The following is a 23,733-nucleotide window of genomic DNA, read 5'->3' on the forward strand; positions in this document are numbered from 1 at the left end:
TGCAGAAAAAGCATTTGACAGAATTCAACATCCATGTATCATAAACGTATCAATAAAGGGACTACAGAGGGAACATATTTCAACATAATAAAGGGTGTGTACAACAAGCTCACAGTTAAAAGTATACTCAGTGAAAACTGAAAAGGTTTTCCTCTAAGATCAAAAATAAAACAAGGATGCCTCCGCTTATTAGGGTAGCATTAAAAAAATGCTGCTTTTATTCAACTTAGAATTGTAAATCCTAGCCATGGCAGTTAGGCAAGAAAAATAAATAAAAGGCACCCAAATCAGAAAGGAAGAATTAAAGCTGTCTCTTTTGACATATGACATGTTATGTATGAATGAAGTCACTCAGTCGTGCCCGACTCTTTGCAACCCCATGGACAGTAGCCTGCACCAAGCTCCTCCGTCCATGGGATTTTCAAGGCAAGAGTACTGGAGTGGGTTGCCATTTCCTTCTCCAGGGAATCTTCCCAACCCAGGGATCGAACCCAGGTCTCTGGCATTGTAGACAGATGCTTTACCTTCTGAGCCACCAGGGAAGTCCACTATGTTATGTATAGAAAACCCTAAAGACTGCACCAAAAACCTGTAAGCAATAATAAAAAAAGAACCCAGGAAAGTTGCATGATACAAAACCAATATACAGAAATAAGTTGTTTCTAAAAATAAAAATAAATGTTTCTGAAAGCAAAAGTGAAAATTTCTGCCTTTTATTATCATTTCTGGTGATTTTACTTACACATAGCTGGCATCCATCTTGTCTATCCAAATAATGCAAAGATCTTAAAACTTTAAATCCACATTGCTTTGCAGTATTCATTGGACAGAAATGATCACCTACAAAATTTCCATTTGTCTTTAAAATGAGCATTATATTCATGATCATGATTAAAATGGTTTTGAGTCTGGTTTTCTTTTTCATCTGAGGTATACATATATTGATATATCAATACCAATCTACCTACTTAATGTTTTCTAGGTACTTTTAATGAGATTTCTTATGTCAGGAAAATGAACTTAGACTTCTGAATTTCTTAGGTTTGACGACTTGAAGTTTACTTTGCATATTACTATAGAATTTCATCTCCAGTGTAAAACAAAGAGAAGAGTATGGCTTCTGAAAGAAGTAAATATTAAAGATAGAATTCTTATAGATTGAAATCCTTGTTTTCTAAAAATTCATATAATTTGAGGATTTAAAGAGAAAGAATGCCATCTTTGCTCTCTAAATACATTTTAGGTTATGTCATTTATTATGCTAAGTTTTTCTTCATTTGAAGTGAAGTGAAGTCACTCAGTCGTGTCTGACTCTTTGCAACCCCATGGACAGTAGCCTACAAGGCTCCGCCATCCATGGGACTTTCCAGGCAAGAATACTGGAGTGGGATGCCATTTATTATGTTAAGTTTTTCTTCATTTAGTTCAATTTAAAATGTATTTCTTCTTTGTGTAGGTGGAATACTTATTCTCTGATAAGACAGGAACCCTCACTTGCAATGTTATGACATTTAAGAAGTGCAGCATTGCGGGTATAACGTATGGGTAAGTGTTTTTATTGCCATACTCTGTTGAAAGTTCCCATTCTTTTTTCTTAACAAAATTAAGTAGCCTTCATTTACTCTAAAACTTATCTGAACTTCTAGTACTATAGCTATATCTGAATGAGATTGCAACTTAACATACCTTAAATGAAAACTTGGAGTGTTTTTATTTTCTAAAATACAGTTTACATCTACTTTTAAACATGATTGGAATTCCTAAAGAGTTTTATATTTATAACCTGTTCATCATATTTCCTCCCTCACTTTCTCTTAGAGATCTGTCAAGCAAAAGTGATGATGGTGCAAAAGGCTTCAGGTGACTAGACAACGTTCTCTCCTCCTTTGCCGGTGTTCCTTTTCCCTGGATGTTTTTTATCATGCTGGAACACTGACATGCAATCACACAGCCCCCATTGTTCAGACCCCCAGTGGCAGTTCTCAGGAAGCTCCCTTGTATGGATCTTTCCCATGTTTCAGAGAACCCAGATCTATTCTTCACTTTACTGTGTTGGTTGCAAATTCCTCTGCCTCAAAATCTATATACCTATACCATTTTCAACACAAGTTTAAGCGTTTTCTAATGCAGCGTGAGGTCTGGGAAGTTGTATAATTTGACGGGGCCCTGTGTGTTCAGTCATGTCTGACTCTGTGTGACCTCTGGACTGTAGCCCCACCAGGTTTCTCTGTCCATGGCGGTTTTCCAGGCAAGAATTACTGGAGTGGGTTGCCATTCCCTTCTCCAGGGGATCTTCCCAACCCAAGGATCTACCCATGTCTCCTGAATCTCCTGCATTAGCAGGCTGTTTCTTTTACCATCGAGCCACCAGGGAATTATAATTTGACAGAACACTGAATATTTACTAGTTGTAAGTGTGATTTAGGGAAAACAGAAGATGGGGCTATATTTCATTGGGTCAGTGTGATTGCTGACTGGTACTACCAGGAACTTATAGTTAAAATGAATCTTATCTGTTCTTCTTCAGTCAGTCTCCTTGCTTCATCTCAGACACCTACGAATTCAATGACCCAGCATTATTGCAGAACTTTGAGAATGATCATGTAAGTCTGCTATTTTCCCTCTATGTTGACAGGGTATTGCGATATAACTTTCAAACATACATATATTTTCCTAAAAGGAAAAGAGAGAGAGTCTTGAAAAGTTCTTGGTATTAAAATAGTAAGCAAGGGATTTAACATGATAAGTATGAGCTATGCCTTGACTTTGGAGAAGGCGATGGCACCCCACTCCAGTACTCTTGCCTGGAAAATCCCATGGACAGAGGAGCCGGGTAGGCTGCAGTCCATGGGGTTGCTCAGAGTCGGACAGGACTGAGTGACTTCACTTTCACTTTTCACCTTCATGCACTGGAGAAGGAAATGGCAACCCACTCCAGTATTCTTGCCTGGAGAATCCCAGGGATGGCGGAGCCTGGTGGGCTGCCGTCTATGGGGTCGCACAGAGTCGGACATGACTGAAGCGACTTAGCAGCAGCAGCATGCCTTGATTTGAGTGTGAATGAATTCAGACGTTATATAGGAATATTATACTATGTAGCAATCTGTAAAATCCTATCTCTATCTGCTTTTAAACTCTTTTGGTTCTATAGCATGCAATCAATATCTTCACTTATCTATTTTAAGATATTGATCTAGCTGATGGGAAATCTTGATCTTTTTTTTTTTCAATTTTATTTTATTTTTTTAAATTTTATTTTATTTTTAAACTTTACAAAATTGTGTTAGTTTTGCCAAATATCGAAATGAATCCGCCACAGGTATACATGTGTTCCCCATTCTGAACCCTCCTCCCTCCTCCCTCCCCATACCCTCCCTCTGGGTCTTCCCAGTGCACCAGCCCCAAGCATCCAGTATTGTGCATCGAACCTGGACTAGTGACTCGTTTCATACATGATATTATACATGTTTCAATGTCATTCTCCCAAATCTTCCCACTCTCTCCCTCTCCCACAGAGTCCATAAGACTGTTCTATACATCAGTGTCTCTTTTGCTGTCTCATATACAGGGTTATTGTTACCATCTTTCTAAATTCCATATATATGCGTTAGTATACTGTATTGGTGTTTTTCTTTCTGGCTTACTTCACTCTGTATAATAGGCTCCAGTTTCATCCACCTCATTAGAACTGATTCAAATGTATTCTTTTCAATGGCTGAGTAATACTCCATTGTGTATATGTACCATAGCTTTCTTATCCATTCATCTGCTGATGGACATCTAGGTTGCTTCCATGTCCTGGCTATTATAAACAGTGCTGTGATGAACATTGGGGTACACGTGTCTCTTTCAATTCTGGTTTCCTCAGTGTGTATGCCCAGCAGTGGGATTGCTGGATCATAAATTCGAACCCCAAACAATCAAGTAAATGGTAACGGGATCATACTTATCAGTAATTACCTTAAACGTAAATGGGTTGAATGCCCCCACCATAAGACAAAGACTGGCTGAAAACAAACAAAAACAAGACCCCTACATATGTTGTCTACAAGAGACCCACCTCAAAACAGGGAACGCATACAGACTGAAAGTGAAGGGCTGGAAAAAGATTTTCCATGCAAATAGGGACCAAAAGAAAGCAGGAGTAGCAATACTCATATCAGATAAAATAGACTTTAAAACGAAATCTTGATCTTCTTAAAAATAAAAGTGATCTTTGGGACTTCCCCAGTAGACTAGTGGTTAAGATTCTGCCTTCCAACACAGGGAGCATGGGTTCAACCCCTGGTCAGGGAATTAAGATCCCAAATGCCTTGGGGAGCAGCCAAAAATTAAAATAAATAAAAGTGATCTTTAAAATGTAAAACCTGTACATGTTCTTCCTTTGCTTAAGACCCTTCTGAGGACTGGTACCACATTTAAGTAGAATCCTGACTTACTACTGTGGTCCTCTCTCTGTCTCCAACCTCATTCTGTGTCATTGACCCCTACACTCAAGATGCAGGAGCCACATTTATTTTGAAGCTCCACTAATGATGAATCTGTGTCCTGATTTTGGGTCCTGGGAAAGTGCTACAACCTTTGGTGTGTGCCACCACACATGTGAACACAGACCCACAACTAACCTTTCCATTTAGGTCTTAATTTAAACATCTAAATATGCTTTTTTCCCCTTATCAGTTCAGTTCAGTTTAGTAAGTCAGTTGTGTCCGACTCTTTACAACCCCATGGACAGCAGCATGCCAGGCTTCCCTGACCATCACCAACTCCCAGAGCTTACTCAAATTCATGTATATTGAGTCGGTGATGCCATCCAACCATCTCATCCTCTCTCATCCCCTTCTCCTCCCACCTTCAATCTTTTCCAGCATCAGGGTCCTTTCCAATGAGTTAGTTCTTTGCATCTGGTGGCCAAAGTATTGGAGTGTCAGCTTCAGCATCAGTCCTTTTGGTGAATATTCAGGACTGATTTCCTTTAGGATTGACTGGTTTGATCTCCTTGTAGTCCAAGGGACTCTCAAGAATCTTCTCCAACACCACAGTTCAAAAGCATCATTTGGTGCCCAGCTTTCTTTATAGTCCAACTCTCACATCCATACATGACTACTGGAAAAACCATAGCTTTGACTAGACGGACCTTTGTTGGCAAAGTAATGTCTGCAAAGCAAATTCTGCTTTTTAATATGCTGTCTAGGTTGGTCATAGCTTTTCTTCCCAGGAGCAAGCATCTTTTAATTTCATGGCTGCAGTCACCATCTGCAGTGATTTTGGAGCCCCCCAAAATAAAGTCTCTCACTGTTTCCATTGTTTTCCCATCTATTTGCCATGAAGTGATGGGACCGGATGCCATTATCTTAGTTTTCTGAATGTTGAGTTTTAAGCCAGCTTTTCACTCTCTTCTTTCACTTTCATCAAGGAGTCTTTAGTTCTTCTTTGCTTTCTGCCATAAGGGTGGTGTCATCTGCATATCTGTTATTGTTATTTCTCCCGGCAATCTTGATTCCAGCTTGTGCTTCATCCAGCCCAGCATTTCGCATGGTGTACTCAGCATCACCTCCCTAAAATAGGCCCCTGACTTCCCTATCACACCCCTTCCTTGTTTCTTCCAGCTTTGTGAACACCTGTGTCCCCAAGGAGAACAAACATCCCTAGAGAGCAGGGTCTTCTTGTTCCCTGTGGTCGCCCCAGCCCCCGCCTCTCCCCCTGACTCAGTCTCCACTCCACAAACACATTCTGAATGTGTGGTATGGTTTCTAGCCAGTGCCTTACTCTGTATGGACCTGAAGCGAAATCTCACTTGGTACTTATATATATATATATATATATGCAGATTATGTAGGACTTTTGAGTTGAGGGGCAGGTTGGAAGAGACTCATTAGCTGTGTTCCTTTCTTACAGCCCACGAAAGAGTATATAAAGGAATTTCTTACCCTGTTGTGTGTGTGCCACACTGTTGTTCCAGAGAGAGAGGGAAACAACATAAGCTACCAGGCCTCCTCTCCAGGTAGGTGCTGTGTGCCCGTGAACGCCTGGCAGGCGGTGAGCCCACAGAGGAAGGGGAGCCATCACGGATCCCCAGTTGTGCCTGCCTTTCTCCTTCCCTGAAATTCTTACCTGTTTGGGGCATTCGTACACAGCTCTGAGCCACTTTGAAGCTCTGGGGCTCCCACTCTCCACATACCCCATACACCCCCAAAGTGCCCAGAAGGCTGGCAGGGCGTGGTCTTGGAGCAGGGGCTTAGAAGCAGGTTACAGGGTAGGCACAGGGCAGGTTAAGGCCATGCAACATTTTATGGAAGTGCTACTAATGTTGTAGAGAACAGAGAAGACCTCAGTGAGCAGGAGGAAAGTGTTTCAATTCCAGGCTGGTGGATTAGTCCCACTGACCGAGGCCCTGCTTAACCAGATTTCCTCTACTGTCAACACTCTGTTACCTAGAAGCACTGATAAACGCATTTGGCTAAAAAACCCCAAGTTCTAAAGAATGACATGATATTTTACTGCTGGAGAAATCTGTATTAAATTAAATATAATGTTAATACACTTGCTCAATCTCCATTAATACAGGCCTTTTATTGACAGATGAAGCAGCTTTAGTGAAAGGAGCCAAGAAACTTGGCTTTGTTTTCACTACAAGGATGCCGAACTCGGTCACCATAGAAGCTGTGAGTAATACTTGATATACTTTCTAGCGGTTTACATGCACCTGCTCATCCAGAGACACACGTGTACAATTTTTCTAATCATGCTGATTTTAGATTGGAGAGGTGTTTCAATCTTAATCTGTTGCTATAGGAAGCACTTTTGTTAATACTGTCCAGGTTGCAAACAATATTCTTACCAGAGGAGGGCACTGTCATCTCATCAGACTTGCAGGAAAGCTTTATTTTGAAAAAGATATGTATTTGGAGGGTGAAACTTGTTCATGATTGGGAGAGTGAGTGACTTTGTGAGACAAATACTTTTTTCCTAAGGTAAGAATATGTTGTCTTATTTTCCTGTAGATGGGAGAAGAACTCACATTTGAAATTCTTAATGTACTGGAATTTTCTAGGTAAGCTATCTTTTTGATCTGTATGTGAATTTTCCAGGGCTCTTCTTTGACTATTCAACTGAGATTTGGCTGTAAATGAAAACCTAATAACAGAATCCTGAAATTCTAGTTAGCTTCTATACACCCTTGCATCTCAGTTCAGTTCTTGCTTCTCTAGGCCTCATTATAATAATTGTTTTAATTGGAATACTCTTCTCTGAGGCTTGCTGCTGCTGCTAAGTCGCTTCAGTCGTGTCCAACTCTGTGCGACCCCATAGACGGAAGGCCACCAGGCTCCCCCGTCCCTGGGATTCTCCAGACAAGAACACTGGAGTGGGTTGCCATTTCCTTCTCCAATGCATGAAGTGAAAAGTGAAAGGGAAGTCACTCAGTCGTGTCCGACTCTTAGCGACCCCATGGACTACAGCCTACCAGGCTCCCCATCCATGGGGTTTTCCAGGCAAGAGTACTGGAGTGGGGTGCCATTGCCTTCTCCATCTCTGAGGCTTAAGCATTTCAATTTTACCAGGATTTTCTTCTCCCCGAAGGATATCCTCCTCCTCTCTTTTGGCCATCATTTCTATGAACCTCTTACTTCTCTTCCAATCTTGGACATCTTTTTCTTGATCAGTATTATTCCTGAGGGAAAATAAAGTTCTTTTTTTTGAAAGAGCTTGAAAACATGGAGGAATAATGACTGAGAGCCCAGCTGGTCTGTGGGACATGTTCAGAGCTGTCCTCTGAGGCCCACGGTGACCATACCACGTGGAGGACTTGCAGTTGGGGCTCAGTTTAAATGACCTTCCCAATGTCTATAAGCAAATATGTGGCAGAATCAGGTTTGAAATTCAGGTCTACTGGTTCCAAAGTCCTTGGTACTGTCAACCAATCTGTGCCTCCAGAGGTGAAAGAAAACTTGCTGTTTGGTTGTTAAGCCGCATCCAACTTGTTATGACCCCATGGACTGCAGCACAGCTGGGTTCCCTGTCCTTCACTGTCTCCTGGAGTTTGCTTAAATTCAAAGAAAAGTTAAAGAATTTTTAAAAAAATGTATTTTCATCTCCACGGCATGCATTGCAATGTATAAAGCTAAAAATATTTTTCTAGAACACTGTTCAAGGAGTAAGGTGGCCTTGATGACCGCCTGTTTGTGCGGCCTCTGCTCCAGTCATGTTGAGGGCGATAAAGAATATTGAAGAGTATGACTTGATGGGGACTGTGGTGCTCCGGGAGGTGGCGGTTTACCTCTGGGGCCTGGGAGCCTGTGCCGGGAGGTGGGGTTTGGGCTGGTGACTGAACGGTGGAAGGAGAGTTAAGAGTGGGCGAATGACCTGGTGAGGGGGAAGGACTGTCTTGGCCAGTTTACCGTGACCGTGTGTGGAGGACAGAGGTGAGAGGAGATCTTCAAGCCGATTTGGGCTCCTAAATCAGGAACAAAAGCAGTGAGTTTAGGTTCTATGATAGCTATAACACACACACACACACACACACACACACACACACACACACACAATCCAGAGGGTTTTGAGATGGAACTATTCATTCAAAAGATTCTGGCATCTACCGAGCCAGCAATTTAACATCTCTGTGCAGGAAAACGGGGCCAGAAAGGTCTAGTTGATGAAGATGGTGTGAGGACTGAAAAACACACAGGAGCAGGCCTGCTTTCACCTCCTCTCATCAGTTTTTAATCATTATATTAAACGCATTACACGTATATAAAGTTTGTGTATTTTAAGTAATATACGTGTTGTATAATGCTGCTGCTGCTAAGTTGGGTCAGTCGTGTCCGACTCTGTGCGACTCCATAGATGGCAGCCTGTACATGTGTATATATAATACATAAAGATGTTACATTATATATACATCATGTGCTATATTATAATAGTACATATTAATCTAATATATCCTAATATAATCTATTGTATATACTTGGGTCAGTAAATTCCCAAGGAAGAAAAGAATAGTAGTAGACAAAGGTGGAGATTTATAATCAGAATCTCAGTTAAAGGAAGTCTATAAAGAAGGAAGAAGAGGAGGCTGGCAATAAACGTGCCAGCCTTTTCAGCCATAGGCAGCTGTGGATTCTAACAATTAGAGTTCTTCTGACTTTGAGTTTTTGCTTGAGTGGTAGCTCCATATACTGAGGAAAGCAGAAACTAACAATGCTTTTGATATTGTTTTAGTAATAGAAAGAGGATGTCTATAATTGTCCGAACTCCTGAAGGACGGCTCAGGCTCTACTGCAAAGGGGCTGTAAGTACTGGGATTCATTATTATGTAATGAATTTTAAAATGTCGTTACTTTGTATGTGCTGTTATCACTGGTGGTTGACAGCATTAGATTGGAAAGTCCGTCTCAAGGCCGTCAAACCCACTGAAATGCCACCAGAATTTTATTAAACTTTGATGTCAGTGAAAACGTGCCGTCACTCAGTTATTTTTTTGAGAACCAATGATTTGCAGTTTTGGCTACTACAAGTAATGCTCTTGTGACCATTTGTTTGCAACTCTCTCTATGCACATATAGTTTTATCTCTCACTGGTAAATATCAAGGAGTAAAATTATTGGATCACATGGGAGCTATATATCAACTTCTTAAGAAACCACCAAGTTGAAGTTACATTCTTACCAGCAGTTGTTACCAACATTTGGCCTGGTTAGTCTTTTTAATTTTGCCGTTCTGATAGGTGTGTATCTCACTGTGAGTTTAATTTACATTTCCATGATGACTGATGATAGCAAACATCCTTCCATGTGTTTGTCATCTGTGATGAGGGTTCCCAAGACTACTGCTGTGCTTTCGGTGAGTCTCTAAAAGGATTCATGGGACTTAGCACATAGTCATGGACCTGAGGTGGAAATATTATTCATAACTTCAAATTCAATTTCTTTAATAATATAGAGCTCTTCAGAACATTTTTTCTAATTAGCTAGTTAGCTTTGATTTGTGGTTTTTATAGAACTTTTCTATTTCATCCAAGTTGTGGAACTTACTTATTTCATCCAAGTTGTGGAATTTTTCCTAGTTGTGGAAAAATTGTTCATCACAGTCTCTTTACTGTTTTAAATTTTACTTATTTATTTTTGGCTGTGCTGGTTCATTGTTGTGGATTACTCTCTAGCTGCAGTGTGTGGGTTTCTCATTGCCATGGCTTCTCTTGTGGTGGTGCACGGGCTTAGTTGCTTCACGGTAGCTGGAATCCTCCAGGACCAGGGATGGAACCCGTGTCCCCTGCATTGGCACACAGATTCTTAACGACTGGTTAAGAAAGTCTTAAGACCAGGGAAGTCTTCTTTGTTTTTTTTCAATCTTCGTTTTTGTTTATATGTGAACGTGTGTCTTTAAAACGTGTTTCTTCTAGGAAGCATGCCATTGGTTCTAGTGTTTTAAATCTGTTCTGGAAATCTCTGCCTTTTAACTGATGTTTAGCCCATTTATATAGTATGGTTATCTATATGACTAGGTTTGAATATATCATCTTGCCATTTATTTTCTCTTTGTCCCAGTTATTCTTTTCCCCCCATATTTCTTTTTTATTTTATACTTTCTTTTGGATTACTTGAATATTTTTTTCCAATTTCCTTGTTTTAAAGTTTTTATTTTAGTAGTTGCTTTGTGGCTTATAATAGGTATCTTTATTACATTTCTCCTTCAAGTGATATTATATTACTTCACATATAGTGCAAGAACCTTACAATTCTATATTTCCATTTCTCTCTCCTAATCCTTCTGGTATGCTGGTCATACATTTTAATTTTACAAATGTTACAAGCTTCACACTTTACAGCTAATCATTTTGTCCAATTTCTTAGAATAAAAAGAACTAGATAATGAGAGAAATAATGTATATATATATATATATATATGCCCATGCCAACACCATGTTCATTGCTTTTCAGACTCATATTTCCATCTGGCATAATGATCTTTTGTCTGAAGGAGTTCCTTTACCATATCTTACAACATAGATCTATTGGTGATACATTTTTTCAGTCTAAGTCAGAAAGAAAATATTTATTTCATCTTTATTTTTTCTAACCTTTTGAAGTAAATTTTTGCTGAGTATAGACTTCTAGGCTGACCATTTTTTTTTTCTTTCGGTGCTGTACAGACTTCGCTTTACTGGCTTCTCACATGCATTGTCCCCATGAGATATTTGCTCTGTTCCTTGTCTTTCTTCCTCTGTATGTAACATCTTTTTTTTCCTGGAATTGTGCTTTCACTGGGGCTTCTGGAGCTCCTTCACTTCTATGAGCTATAACAAAAAAATGATAAAAGTTTTCATAATTCAGATGATCAGGCTTAGATAAGATGTTAATCACAGTGTGTGTTTGTGTGGCTTTTTTTCTATAGGATTCAGTGATTTATGAGAGACTTTCAGAAAATTCTCTCTTTGTGGAGGAGACATTAGTCCATCTGGAAAATTTTGCTAAAGAAGGTAAGTGAAAATTATTTAGAATTGAGTTCCCTTTTGTAATGCTGTCCTTAACTGTTGAAATTATACCTCAATGCGTGCTCGGAGGAGCTTGCTGGTATGTGAGACTTTGTATGCCTTCTGTTTGGTTAAAAATAAATGGTTCAAAAAATAAACAACTAAAAATAAATGGTTCCCCAAACAAGCCCTGTCCAGGCAGTATTATTATTTTCCCTTTCTTCCCCTTCAACAGTATTTTGTGCTTAGTTGCAAACACTAAAATGTATGTTTTTACTGTGGGCTCTTCCTTGATTCCTAAAGCAGTGTCTTCAGTCTATTATCTATTTCTAGGCAGAGGATGAGATGCTTGGATGGCATCACTGACTTGATGGACATGAGTTTGAGCAGGCTCCAGGAGTTGGTGAGGGATAGGGAAGCCTGGCGTGCTGCAGTCCATGGGGTCCCAAAGAGTCAGACACGACTGAGGGACTGAACTGAACTGGAAATATAGAGAGGTTTTTTGGGTTTTTTTTGGTTTGTGTTGTGTGTTTTGAAGTTAATCATTTTGTGTATAACTCAGAATGCTGGCATAGTTGATATTTTCCTGCATTCTTTTATCCTTCTGATTTTGACTTATCACCCATCTCTTTATGAAATATATTCCTTGAGTGAGTTTTGAAGAAGAACAACATCCATTGAAAGGTTTATAGATGCTTTGAAAAGCAAAGAGTAATACTGATTAAGATTACCTTGAAAAGTATAGTCTACTTTCTCTTTTTAGTTTACAACTGCTGCTTCCTACAGACACATGTGTGTCTTATGTGAGAGTATGGATATTTTGCAAGTTTACATTTTGGATCTTTTAGTAGTCTCTGAAAATATACCTGTGCTGTAGGTTGGTTACAATAGGTAGAAGCATATGGGAATTATATTGATCACAACTTCTATAGGTCTTCTGCAGAGAGCTGTGTGTGTGTGTGCTCAGTGGCTCAGTCATGTCCAACTCTTGGGACCCCGTGGACTGTAGCCCTCCAGGCCCCTCTGTCCATGGGATACTGGAGTGGGTTGCCATTTCCTCCTCCAGAGGATCTTCTTGACCCAGGGATCGAATCCTTGTCTACTGCTTGGCAGGCAGCTTCTTTACCGCTGAGCCACCTGAGAAGCCTGTTCTGCAGAGAAACAGGAAATTCTCAAGTGTTTGAATGTTTTGCCAGAATTAACCTAAAATATTACAATCCGATTTACAATTTTTTTCAAGCATGTCATTGTAGTTCAGTTCAGTCACTCAGCCATGTCCGACTTTTTGCGACCCCATGGACTGCAGCCTGCCAGGCTTCCCTGTCCATCACCAACTCCTGGAGCTTGCTCAAACTCATGTCCATCAAGTTGGTGATATCATCCAACCATCTCATCCTCTATTGTCCCCTTTTCCTCCTGCCTTCAATCTTTCTCAAGGTCTTTTCCAATGAGTCAGTGCTTCACATCAGTACCCAAAGTATTAGAGTTTCAGCTTCAACATCAGTCCTTCCAACTCAGGACTGATTTCCTTTAGGATTGACTGGTTTGATCTCCTTGAAGTCCAAGGGACTCTCAAGAGTCTTCTCTAACACCACAGTTTATAACCATCAGTTCTTCAGCGTTCAGCTTTCTTTATGGTCCAACTCTCACATTCATACATTACTCCTGGAAAAACCATAGCTTTGACTAGACAGACCTTTGTTGGCAAAGTAATGTCTCTGCTTTTTAATATGCTGTCTAGGATGGTCATCATGGGAAATAGATGGGGAAACAGTGGAAACAGTGTCAGACTTTATTTTTGGGGGACTCCAAAATCACTGCAGATGGTGATTTCAGCCATGAAATTAAAAGACACTTACTCCTTGGAAGGAAAGTTATGACCAACCTAGATAGCATATTCAAAAGCAGAGACATTACTTTGCCAACAAAAGTCCATCTAGTCAAGGCTACGGTTTTTCCAGTGGTCATGTATGAATGTGAGATTGGGACTGTGAAGAAAGCTGAGCGCCGAAGAATTGATGCTTTTGAACTGTGGTGTTGGAGAAGACTCTTGAGAGTCCCTTGGACTGCAAGGAGATCCAACCAGTCCATCCTAAAGGCGATCAGTCCTGGGTGTTCATTGGAAGGACTGATGCTAAAGCTGAAACTCCAATACTTTGGCCACCTCATGCAAAGAGCTGACTCGTTTGAAAAGACCCTGATGCTGGAAAAGATTGAAGGCAGGAGGAGAAGGGGACAGAGGATGAGATGGCTGGATGGCATCACTGACTCAATGCACATGATTTTGGGTGAACTCCAGGAGTTGGTGATGGACAGGGAGGCCTGGCGTGCTGCGATTCATGGGGTCTCAAAGAGTCGGACACGACTGAGAGACTGAACTGAACTGAACTGAGGATGGTCATAGTTTTTCTTCCAAGGAGCAAGCATCTTTTAATTTCATGGCTGCAGTCACCATCTGCAGTGATTTTGGAGCCCAAGAAAATAAAGTCTCTCATTGTTTCCATTGTTCCCCCGTCTATTTGCCATGAAGTGATGGGACCACATGCCATGATCTTAGTTTTCTGAATGTTGAGCTTTTAAGCCAACTTTTTCACTCTCCTCTTTCACTTTCATCAAGAGGCTCTTTAGTTCCTCTTTGCTTTCTGCCATAAGGGTGGTGTCATCTGCATATCTGAGGTTATTGATATTTCTCCCGACAATCTTGGTTCTAGCTTGTGCTTCATCCAGTCTGGCATTTCATATGATGTACCCTGCATATAAGTTAAATAAGCAGGGTGACTATATACAGCCTTGATGTACTCCTTTCCCAATTTGGAACAAGTCCATTGTTCCATGTCTGGTTCTAACTGTTGCTTCTTGCTCTGCATACAGATTTCTCAGGAGGCAGGTAAGTGGTTTGGTATTCCCATCTCTTGAAGAATTTTCCACAGTTTGCTGTGATCCACAGTCAAAAGCTTTAACGTAGTTGATGAAGCAGAGATAGATGTTTTTCAGAATTCTCTTGCTTTTTCTGTGACCCAGAGGAGGTTGGCAATTTGATCTCTGGTTCCTCTGCCTTTTCTAAATCCAGCTTGAACACCTTGGAATTCAAGTTAATTTTCTGTTATCTCAGCATTTGTTGGGCTTATTTTGATATTGGAAACTGAAGCCTCTTATTCTTTCCTTCATTTGACAAATAGTTATTGAGCATCTATATAGTGCCCTGCAGTGTTCTCAGCTTCCAGGGCAGAAGTGAAGAAAACATAGACAGCTAATGTCCTGCGAGAATATGCCAGTGATAGATGATGTCATGGGGTGAGGAGTGCTATGGAGAGAAAATAAACAGGGAAAAGGGACAGAGTGACGAGGTGCTCTCTGTGTAGGGTGAGTTAGGTAGAGCCTGCAGGAAGGGAGAATGACAAGCCCTCAGGAGAATGTGTTCTGGGTGTAGGATGTGCAAGTCCAAATGTCGGGAAACACGAGGACCAGCGAGGGTACCACAGTGAGCAAGGACGAGGGGAGGAGGGAAGATGAGTAAGAAGACCAGGTGGCATGAACGCCTTTATTGTCCCATGGGCTCTGAGATACTTTTGGATTTTGTTTTCAAATTCTCTACTTCTATCCAATCACTGGAAGCCTCACCAGGTGATCTCTCTCTTGCAGGTCTGAGAACTCTCTGTGTTGCCTACATAGACTTAACTGAGATAGAGTATGAGCAGTGGCTGGTCATGTATAAGAAAGCCATCACAGTGGTAAAAGACAGAATGAAAACTCTGGAAGACTGTTACGATAGTATTGAAAAGGTAATGTACCCCGTATGTGTTGTCCATGCCAACACATTTGAAGAAAATGAGCTTATCAGTGTAGTCATATCTTGGTGTCATGTTAAAAGCTCAGGTAAATTTTTTTTATGAAGTATACATCTGTCTTATTGTATCGAGAATTCATAAAATGTCTTTTAAACTATTCAAAATATTTCTCCCTGTTTTGAATCATATCCGAGTCACTTCAGTCTTGTTATCCTCTGTATAGTTTTACCCACATGAAAAGAAATACATGTTTATTATAGAAAAATAAGCTAGAATAATATATAATAATCATCTGAAATGTTGGGCTAATGACTGAGTTCCAGTCTCTTCCCTTTGTTCTTTTGTGTGTTTTATATATTAGTATTCTATTGTATGTATTTATGTGTGTGTGTGCTCAATTGCTCAGTCGGGTCTGACTTTTTATGACCCCATGGACTGTAGCCCACCAGACTCCTCTGTCCTTGGAACTCCCCATGCAAGAATACTGGAGTGAGTTGCTATACCCTCCTCCAGGGGATCTTCCCAACCCAGGGATTGAACCCATGTCTCCTGCATTGGCAGGTGGATTCTTTACCACTGAGCCACCTGAGAAGCCCCTAACTTTACCTAACCCTCATTTAATTGGTATATTTAGACCACTATAAACATTTAGGCCATGTTTATAGTGATGATTAGTTTAATATATACTGTATTTGTAACTGTTTTTATTTGTTCCCACTTTTTAATTTTTTTTTCTTCACTCTTTTCTGCTTTCTTTGGTTCTAATTGAGCACTATACATGATCTGCTTTCTTGCTCTCTTTTTTAGTATATCAATCATACTTCCTTTAAAAATGTTTTTAGTGATTGTCAGAGTTTGAAAAGTCCACTTTTAAGTAACACTGTAACCACTTCTCTCTGGTGGTAGGCCAATACTTCACAATAGGAAGAAAAACTATAAAATAAACCACCTGGTGATAAGAGATTTATGGAGAAAATTATGAAATTTTTCTTACAGACAAAAGTAAGGACCCATACATGTGTAAGGGTTTATATATTATATGGTGGTGGTGGTTTAGTTGCTAAGTCGTGTCTAACTCTTGCGACTCCATAGACTGTAGCCCACCAGGCTCCTCTGTCCATGGGATTTTCCAGGCAAGAATACTGGAGTGGATTGCCATTTCCTCCTCCAATGGAAATTCCCAACCCAGGGATTGAACCTGTGTCTCCTGCATTGGCAGGTGGGTTCTTTACCACTGAGCCATGAGGGATGCACTATAGTGAAATAGGGACAAACAAATAGACCAGTGGAAGATACTAGGAAAAAATGTATGAGTGTATGCACATGTGGGACTTTGCATAATCAGTTATTAGATGGCATGTCTTTTATCAAAATTTGCTCTGTTTATTCCATCTTAAAATATTATCTTTACACTTGATCTTAGCCAAAAGGCCAAGAAACGATATATTTTTATCTTTAATTAGCAGTAATGACTATCTTTTCCCAAAAACATCTAGAAGTTTCTACTACTTGGAGCCACAGCCATTGAGGATCGCCTTCAAGCACGTGTTCCAGAAACGATAACAAGTCTATTGAAAGCGAACATAAAAATATGGGTCTTGACAGGAGATAAACAAGAAACTGCAATTAACATAGGTAAGAGACACAAAGAATGTTTTTTAAAAGGCTGGTTGTACATGTATCCTAAATATGGCCTACAGTTAAGAATGTATGGTTGAGCTGCCTTCAAGTAATAGTATTTTATTTCTTCAGGAAAGTATAGAGCAGTGAAATCTTGCCATCATGTGGTGCAGAATTCAAACAAACTAAGCAAAGCAAACTCTTAATCTTTCCTTCACTGTCTTGAAACAATAGATTGCAGAATGCCCATGAGTCATATATAATTTCTTGTTCTTTTCCTTTGATTCTTGAAGTTATGACATTTTTTCTCTAATGAAGTATATATTGGGTTGGCCAAAAAGTTCGTCTTGGTTTTTCCATAAAATCTTACAGAAAAACCCGAATGAATCCGAATATCTGTGTTTGAATTGTATGTTTATTCATAAACATTTTAATCATTATCAAAATATTGAGTTAGTGTTTTTTTCCTAAGCTCTGATGTCACTTGTTTGACTTTATAGTTTTATTATTATTATTATTTCACTGTTTGATGGTATGTTAGGGTTCAGGTGCGTGGAAAAGGAGTTGAGCAACTTCCCTGGTGGTCCAGTGGCCAAGACTGCACTCCCAATGCAGGGGGCTCGGGTTTGATCCATGGTCAGGGAATTAGATCCCACCTGTGGCACCCCACTCCAGTACTCTTGCCTGGAAAATCCCATGGGTGGAGGAGCCTGGTAGGCTGCAGTCCATGGGGTCTCGAAGAGTCGGACACGACTGAGCGACTTCACTTTCACTTTTCACTTTCATGCATTGGAGAAGGAAACGGCAACCCACTCCAATGTTCTTGCCTGGAGAATCCCAGGGATGGGGGACCCTGGTGGGCTGCTGTCTCTGGGGTCGCACAGAGTTGGACACGACTGAAGCGACTTAGCAGCAGCAGCAGCAGCCACAACTAAAGAGTTTGTATGTCACAACTAAGACCGATTGCATCCAAATAAATAAATATTTAGAAAAGGAAAAGGAGTTTTAAAATCAACTTTTAGCCGTGAATATGTAAATTTTGATCATAAGAAGGGATTGAAATTATTATTTTTTTCATGATTATCATGGTATCCAGCTCTGGTTGGATTAACATGTATTATGAAATGACCCTGTATTCATCAGACACCCTTTAAACTATGTTTCTGCTAATTTGTCTACTCTATATTCATTCATTTAACAAATATTGAATGCTTGCTATGGTGCCAGAAAATTCTAGGATCTGGGAATGAAAAATTGAGTAATAAACTCTCTGTCCTCAAGGAACTTACATCTACAAGACAAGACAATTAACAAGCAAATCACCAACTGTTGTAATATTATTGCAGTAAGTGTTAAGACTGAAAACAAAGCAGGGAATAGTCATGGATAGAGGAGTAATGAGACAGAAACACATTAGGGAGGTGACATTTGAGGCAGAGACCCAGATTGGAAGAAGGAGCAATCACTGGGAAAGTTTCAGGCAAACGTATGGTGAGCACATGGCTCTGGTGTCTTGTCTGAGCAGCAATGGAAAGGCCAATATGGCTGGAGTATGGGGAGCAAAGCAGAGGTGAGAGCTTGTCAGGCCGCAGGAAGAAATGTGTAGGGTTTTGAGCAGGAGAGTGATATAATTTGTGTTTTAAAAATATCTTCTTGTTGTTGTGTGGAAACTGGACTAAATGGAAGGCAAGAGGTCATTTAGGACACCTTTGTAGAAGTCTATACAAGAGATGGCAGTCATTTGTACTGGGATGTAATGGGGAATATTGAGGAGGACTCCATTTGATCCTTGAATCACATGATTTGGACTTCATGGGCCCGCCTGTACTCAGATTTTTTCCCCCCAATGGCACATATGACAGTACTGCACCATGCAGAACCACAGATTGTTGTTCAGTTGCTCAGTTGTGTCCGACTCTTTGCAATCCCATAGACTGCAGCACGCCAGGCTTCCCTGTCCATCACCAACTCCTGGAGCTTGCTCAAACTCATGTCCATCGAGTCACTGATGCCATCCAACCATCTCATCCATCCTTTCTCTTCCTCTTCTCCTCCTGCCTTCAATCTTTCCTAGCATCAGAGTCTTTTCCAATGAGTCAGTTCTTCACATCAGGTTGGCCAAAGTATTGGAGTTTAGCTTCAGTATTAGACTTTCCAATGAATATTCAGGACTGATTTCCTTCGGGACTGGTTGGATCTCCTTGCAGTCCAAGGGACTCTCAAGAGTCTTCTCCAACACCACAGTTCAAAAGCATCAATTCTTTGGCACTTAGCTTTCTTCATAGTCCCACTCTAACATCCATACCTGACTACTGGTGATTGAGTCAGTGATGCTATTCAACCACCTCTTCCTCTTTTGCCTTCTTCTCCTCCTGCCCTCAATCTTTCCCAGCATTAGGGTCTTTTCCAACGAGTTGGCTCTGTGCACCATGTGGCCAAAATATTGCAGCTTCATCTTCAGCATCAGTCCTTCCAATGAATATTCAGGGTTGATTTCCTTTAGGATTGACTGGTTTGGTCTCCTTGCTGTCTAAGGGACTCCTTGCAGCCCAAGAATCACAGATATGGAGGGTTGATTGTAAAGATACATGTGGATTTTTGACTGTGTGTGGGTTAGCAGCCTACCTCCACCATTTTTCAAGGGCCAGTATAAATCTGGGGTACATTTGGTGGGTTAATCTGTCAACCCTCATTGATATGACTGCAGTGAGAGTAGATGACTGTTTCAAAGAGTTTTGCTGTGAAGGGAGCAGAGATCTAGGGTGGTAGCCCGAAGAGAACAGAATTGATGAAGTGTTGGTTGTCTTTGAAGGAGCTATTTCATCTCTAAACATCAGTTTCCTGCCTGCAAATTGGGGATGATAATAGTTTTTACTTGATAGAGTTGTTGTGAGAATGCCTTGAGGTAACTCCTGAGTTGTTGTTGCAAAACACTTAGCAAGTCCTCTGGGAATGTTAGATATTAATGTACTATGAAAGACTCACAAAGCAGGTCCGACCACCATGCAGTCACTTATCCATCCGGCAAACATTTGGAAACATACCATCCACATGCTCTCCTTTTTCCAGCTCTCCCACGTTTCTGCTTTAATGTGCCTTGCCATGTTCCTTGAGAACCATGCACTCAATGACCACAGTAACTTAGTGCGTATCTTGTGAAGAGGCTCAGCTGGCCCAGCACCATAAAAAGGGACAGTTGCTTTCTTACCACCTTCCTCAATTACATCTTTGCCAGGCCCACTACCTGAAACCATTGGTTTTACCTGAAACTTGAACAGTCTCTTTGGCTCAGGACTGAAACTCAACCTAGATGAGACCCAGCAGTTACTGTTAAAAGCAGAGTTTTTATCCTTATAGAATGAGACTTATTTTTGTTACCAGAAATCTACAATTCACATGAAGGACCCCTTACTCAGAATACCTGGATCATGTTAGATAACTGCTTTATTGAATTGTGCCCATTTTCAAACGACTGTTTCGTAACCATGGTGCCTTTGAAAAAAGAAGGGAAACTGTCTCCAGTTTCTTAGGGCAGGGATCGAAAACACGGGGAAGAACCGGCAGGACTAGAGTGAATGGCAACACACACATGTAGTGGGCAGAGGACAATCATACATGTGTAGGGGAAAAGGCAACACACATGTTGGAAGGGGAGTCCATGCGGGAGCCCTGGCCCCCCTGGAGGGGCAGCCAGAGCAGCCACACCTTCTGGAAATGAGTACCCACTGTTGGTACAGGTTTTTAGCTCTTAGAGGATAATTGGAATTCTGTGCTTTGATTTGAAATATCCTGATTTATAACCGTTGCTTAATGTGTAACATGTTGTAAGGGCAAAACAGTACATGTCTGTTGACTGAGTGCAGCTTGCTATCCTCTGACCTTAAGTTCTGAGTCCTAGATTGGACTTTGCTACTGCTGCTGCTAAGTTGCTTCAGTTGTGTCCAACTCTGTGCGACCCCATAGACGGCAGCCCACCAGGCTCCTCTGTCCCTGGGATTCTCCAGGCAAGAATACTGGAGTGTGTTGCCATTTCCTTCTCCAATGCATGCATGCATGCTAAGTCGCTTCAGCCGTGTCCGACTCTGTGCGACCCTATGGACAACAGCCCACCAGGCTCCTCTGTCCACAGGATTCTCTAGGCAAGAATCCTGGAGTGGGTTGCCATTTCCTTCTCAGATTGGACTTTACTGCTCCCCTTAGAGGCTACTCATGCAGAGGAGACCAGTTGAAAGATAGTCAGTCAACTTTGCCTAGTGTATGCTGATATAATTTGTTTTCTTAGAGGCTTTCTGAGCTCTTGCTTTTTCCCCCAGAAAAGCAATAGCCTTTCGTTAGAGAGCTTTCGTGTTCCTTTTATGAGTTCGAATGGCTGAGGAATAATTCAAAGAGAAAAAAGATTGAGAGCTGGTTCTGAGAGCCAACATCATTGAAGAGAAGTGCATAGCAAGCATGGTGGTTGAAAAGTCAGGCTTCAGAGTTATAAAGACCAAGGTTCAAACCTGAATCTTCTGTCTCTATAAGCCCGTGCCTTTGTGGACTTTTCTAATCATCAGTTTTCTCGTTATTAAAACAGTCACAACACCTCTGCTGGTTGTGATGATTACATGGAAGGGAGTCTGTGAAGGTTTTTCTAAGCTGGTGTATTGGATAGAGTGAGGGCTTCGTAGATGTTAGCTCCTGCCTTTATGAATATTGTGGCAGTTTTAACTACCATCATCTCTCCAGGAGCCAAAGTTGGCTAAAATGGTGCAGTTAAAAGGCTACATAGTGTCTTGGACACCAGTTCCAAACAGAATTTGGCTAAGAATTTAGCAGGAGGCTTACTTTCAGAAACAAATATGTTAGGATTGTTTTTTGTCAACAGCAAGAAATGAAAACAGAGGTTACTGTCACACATTTTTAACATATTTCCTAGACCAGCTTCTAGTTCTATTCGCTTCTGAAAGTTTTCTAATAACATGATTTGACATGGATCTGCGGCCTCTTGACCTCAGCAGCATATGTACTGTTACATTTGGTTTACCAATGAATGTGTGCGTGGCTTTTTTTCTTTTGTGTTAGCTTTGCTTCCTTGGGTTTTAAGAGACTTATCACACATTCTGTTGTAAATCTTCCTTTGCACCCAGCATAAAGCTGGGTGCCAGTAAGCACTCAGAACTTGCATGCTGATTTGATTTGCATTTTGGTCATAACACATGGAAACTTCACAGCCTTTGTTTGGATTCAGCCAGTGCGGGCAGCAGTGGCTTCAGGGAAGAGGGCTCCTCATGGGGGCAGCACCAGGATCCTTGGTGGGAAGCTGGCTTGCCCGCCTATGTCTGGTTTGTGTCCCTGAGCACCTGCACAAATATTAACTTTCTAACCTGAGTGATAGGACAGGAGCTGCCGGCATTCAGGCAGTTAACTTCCCCAGTAATTTATTACACAATATAAGTGGACATTACAATAAAACATGTCAGGAAGTCACTAGAATTCTTTGAAAAGCTTAGTGTATCTAGTTTTGAAAAATATAGCAAGGCAAAGCGAATACCTACAAGTTTCAAAATCGAAATTTAATGACAATCATATTCTATGGAAAAGAACACCTTAGATAGGAAGTGTCAGATAAACCAACAATGAAGAGCCTTGAAAAATTATTTTCTCCTTGTATTTGTGCTGACTACAGTGGAATACATACATATAGGCATTTTGAATTATATACAAACCAGGAGGCTACTTTTGTTATTGAAACCTACACAAGTTTCAGGAAATTTCAAAGAAAACATTAAAATGATATTGTATAAATTTATATTTAAATTAAATTCCAACTCTCATAAAACTGATTTGTATGAAGATTTAAATCATTTTAGAAATTTTTCCCATAAGAATCATCAGTTATAGATGTACAGAAATTTAATTTTCAAAATTATCAGAAATTTATCCATCTGCAACCTCTTGCTCAGTTTTTGTGCTGAGCCACTGGGCTTTTAAATAGTCATGAGGCAGAAAGTATGATAAAGGGAGAACATAAATAGACTTTTTTTTTTTTTAATGAGCTCACGTAAGGCACTGGAGCCTTAAGATATATGACATCTAAAAGATATATGACACCTTTATTTCTTTCTTTGTAGCTTATTCCTGTAAACTGTTATCAGGTCAAATGCCTCGTATCCAATTGAATGCAAATTCATTAGAGGTAAGTACTTTTTAAATATATATTTAATATGAATGTAACCAACTTGTTACTTGAAGGTTACTCAACTCCTTAAAACCTACATAAGATTGCCATTAACTCCCACTCAAGTCCATTGGGAAGTCTAGGTTTGTCCCAAGATTCTTTTCACAAAGCTAAAATTCTTACTGGTTTTCTATTCCTTGTCATCCGTGGCTCTCATTATTCTTCCCTCTGTGTTAGTCTAGTCCTTTAATCACCACCACCCTCCCACCCCCCTGGTGTCACACCAAATCCAGGACTCAGATCCTTCATTTTTATAATGGAAAAAATTTTGTCTGTATAGCAGTCATTATGAAAGTTTGAAAAGATCAATGCATTTACATTGCAAGAATGAAAGGAATTTGGAATCCAATATTGAACATCCTTACCCTTAAAAGGCTAGTTTTATGAAGTATTTTTTACTATATAATTTTCTTAGACTCATTTTAAAATAATTTTAAATAGATTTCATTTATTCCTTTTCTGACACACTTGCTTTTTTAAAAAATGTAGATCTGAGTTTCCGACATAGATCATTATTCTTCTAAAATCTTTTAAAATATTTCTTACGGAGCAGATCTGCTAGTGAGGAGTTTTCTCAGTTTTAGTTTGAGAAGGTTTTTATCTCTCTTTCACTCTGAAAGATAATTTCCTTGGATATA

The 23,733-nt window shown here is 40.3% G+C and overlaps 1 protein-coding gene across 1 annotated transcript in view; it reads left to right on the forward strand.

Annotated features, from left to right (window-relative positions):
* Positions 1-23,733, forward strand: part of LOC109567039 (phospholipid-transporting ATPase IB-like) — a 92,998-nt gene that overhangs the window by 32,764 nt on the left and 36,501 nt on the right. The window contains exons 14-24 of the mRNA XM_070800263.1: positions 1,457-1,545; positions 1,819-1,860; positions 2,528-2,603; positions 5,899-6,004; positions 6,583-6,665; positions 7,005-7,054; positions 9,220-9,289; positions 11,392-11,476; positions 15,113-15,252; positions 16,755-16,893; positions 22,989-23,053. Of these exons, the coding sequence (XP_070656364.1) occupies positions 1,457-1,545; positions 1,819-1,860; positions 2,528-2,603; positions 5,899-6,004; positions 6,583-6,665; positions 7,005-7,054; positions 9,220-9,289; positions 11,392-11,476; positions 15,113-15,252; positions 16,755-16,893; positions 22,989-23,053 (945 nt within the window). The remainder of the gene's footprint in view (positions 1-1,456; positions 1,546-1,818; positions 1,861-2,527; positions 2,604-5,898; positions 6,005-6,582; positions 6,666-7,004; positions 7,055-9,219; positions 9,290-11,391; positions 11,477-15,112; positions 15,253-16,754; positions 16,894-22,988; positions 23,054-23,733) is intronic.

Source organism: Bos indicus, chromosome 12 (assembly GCF_029378745.1).
Source record: "Bos indicus isolate NIAB-ARS_2022 breed Sahiwal x Tharparkar chromosome 12, NIAB-ARS_B.indTharparkar_mat_pri_1.0, whole genome shotgun sequence".
NCBI lineage: Eukaryota > Metazoa > Chordata > Mammalia > Artiodactyla > Bovidae > Bos > Bos indicus.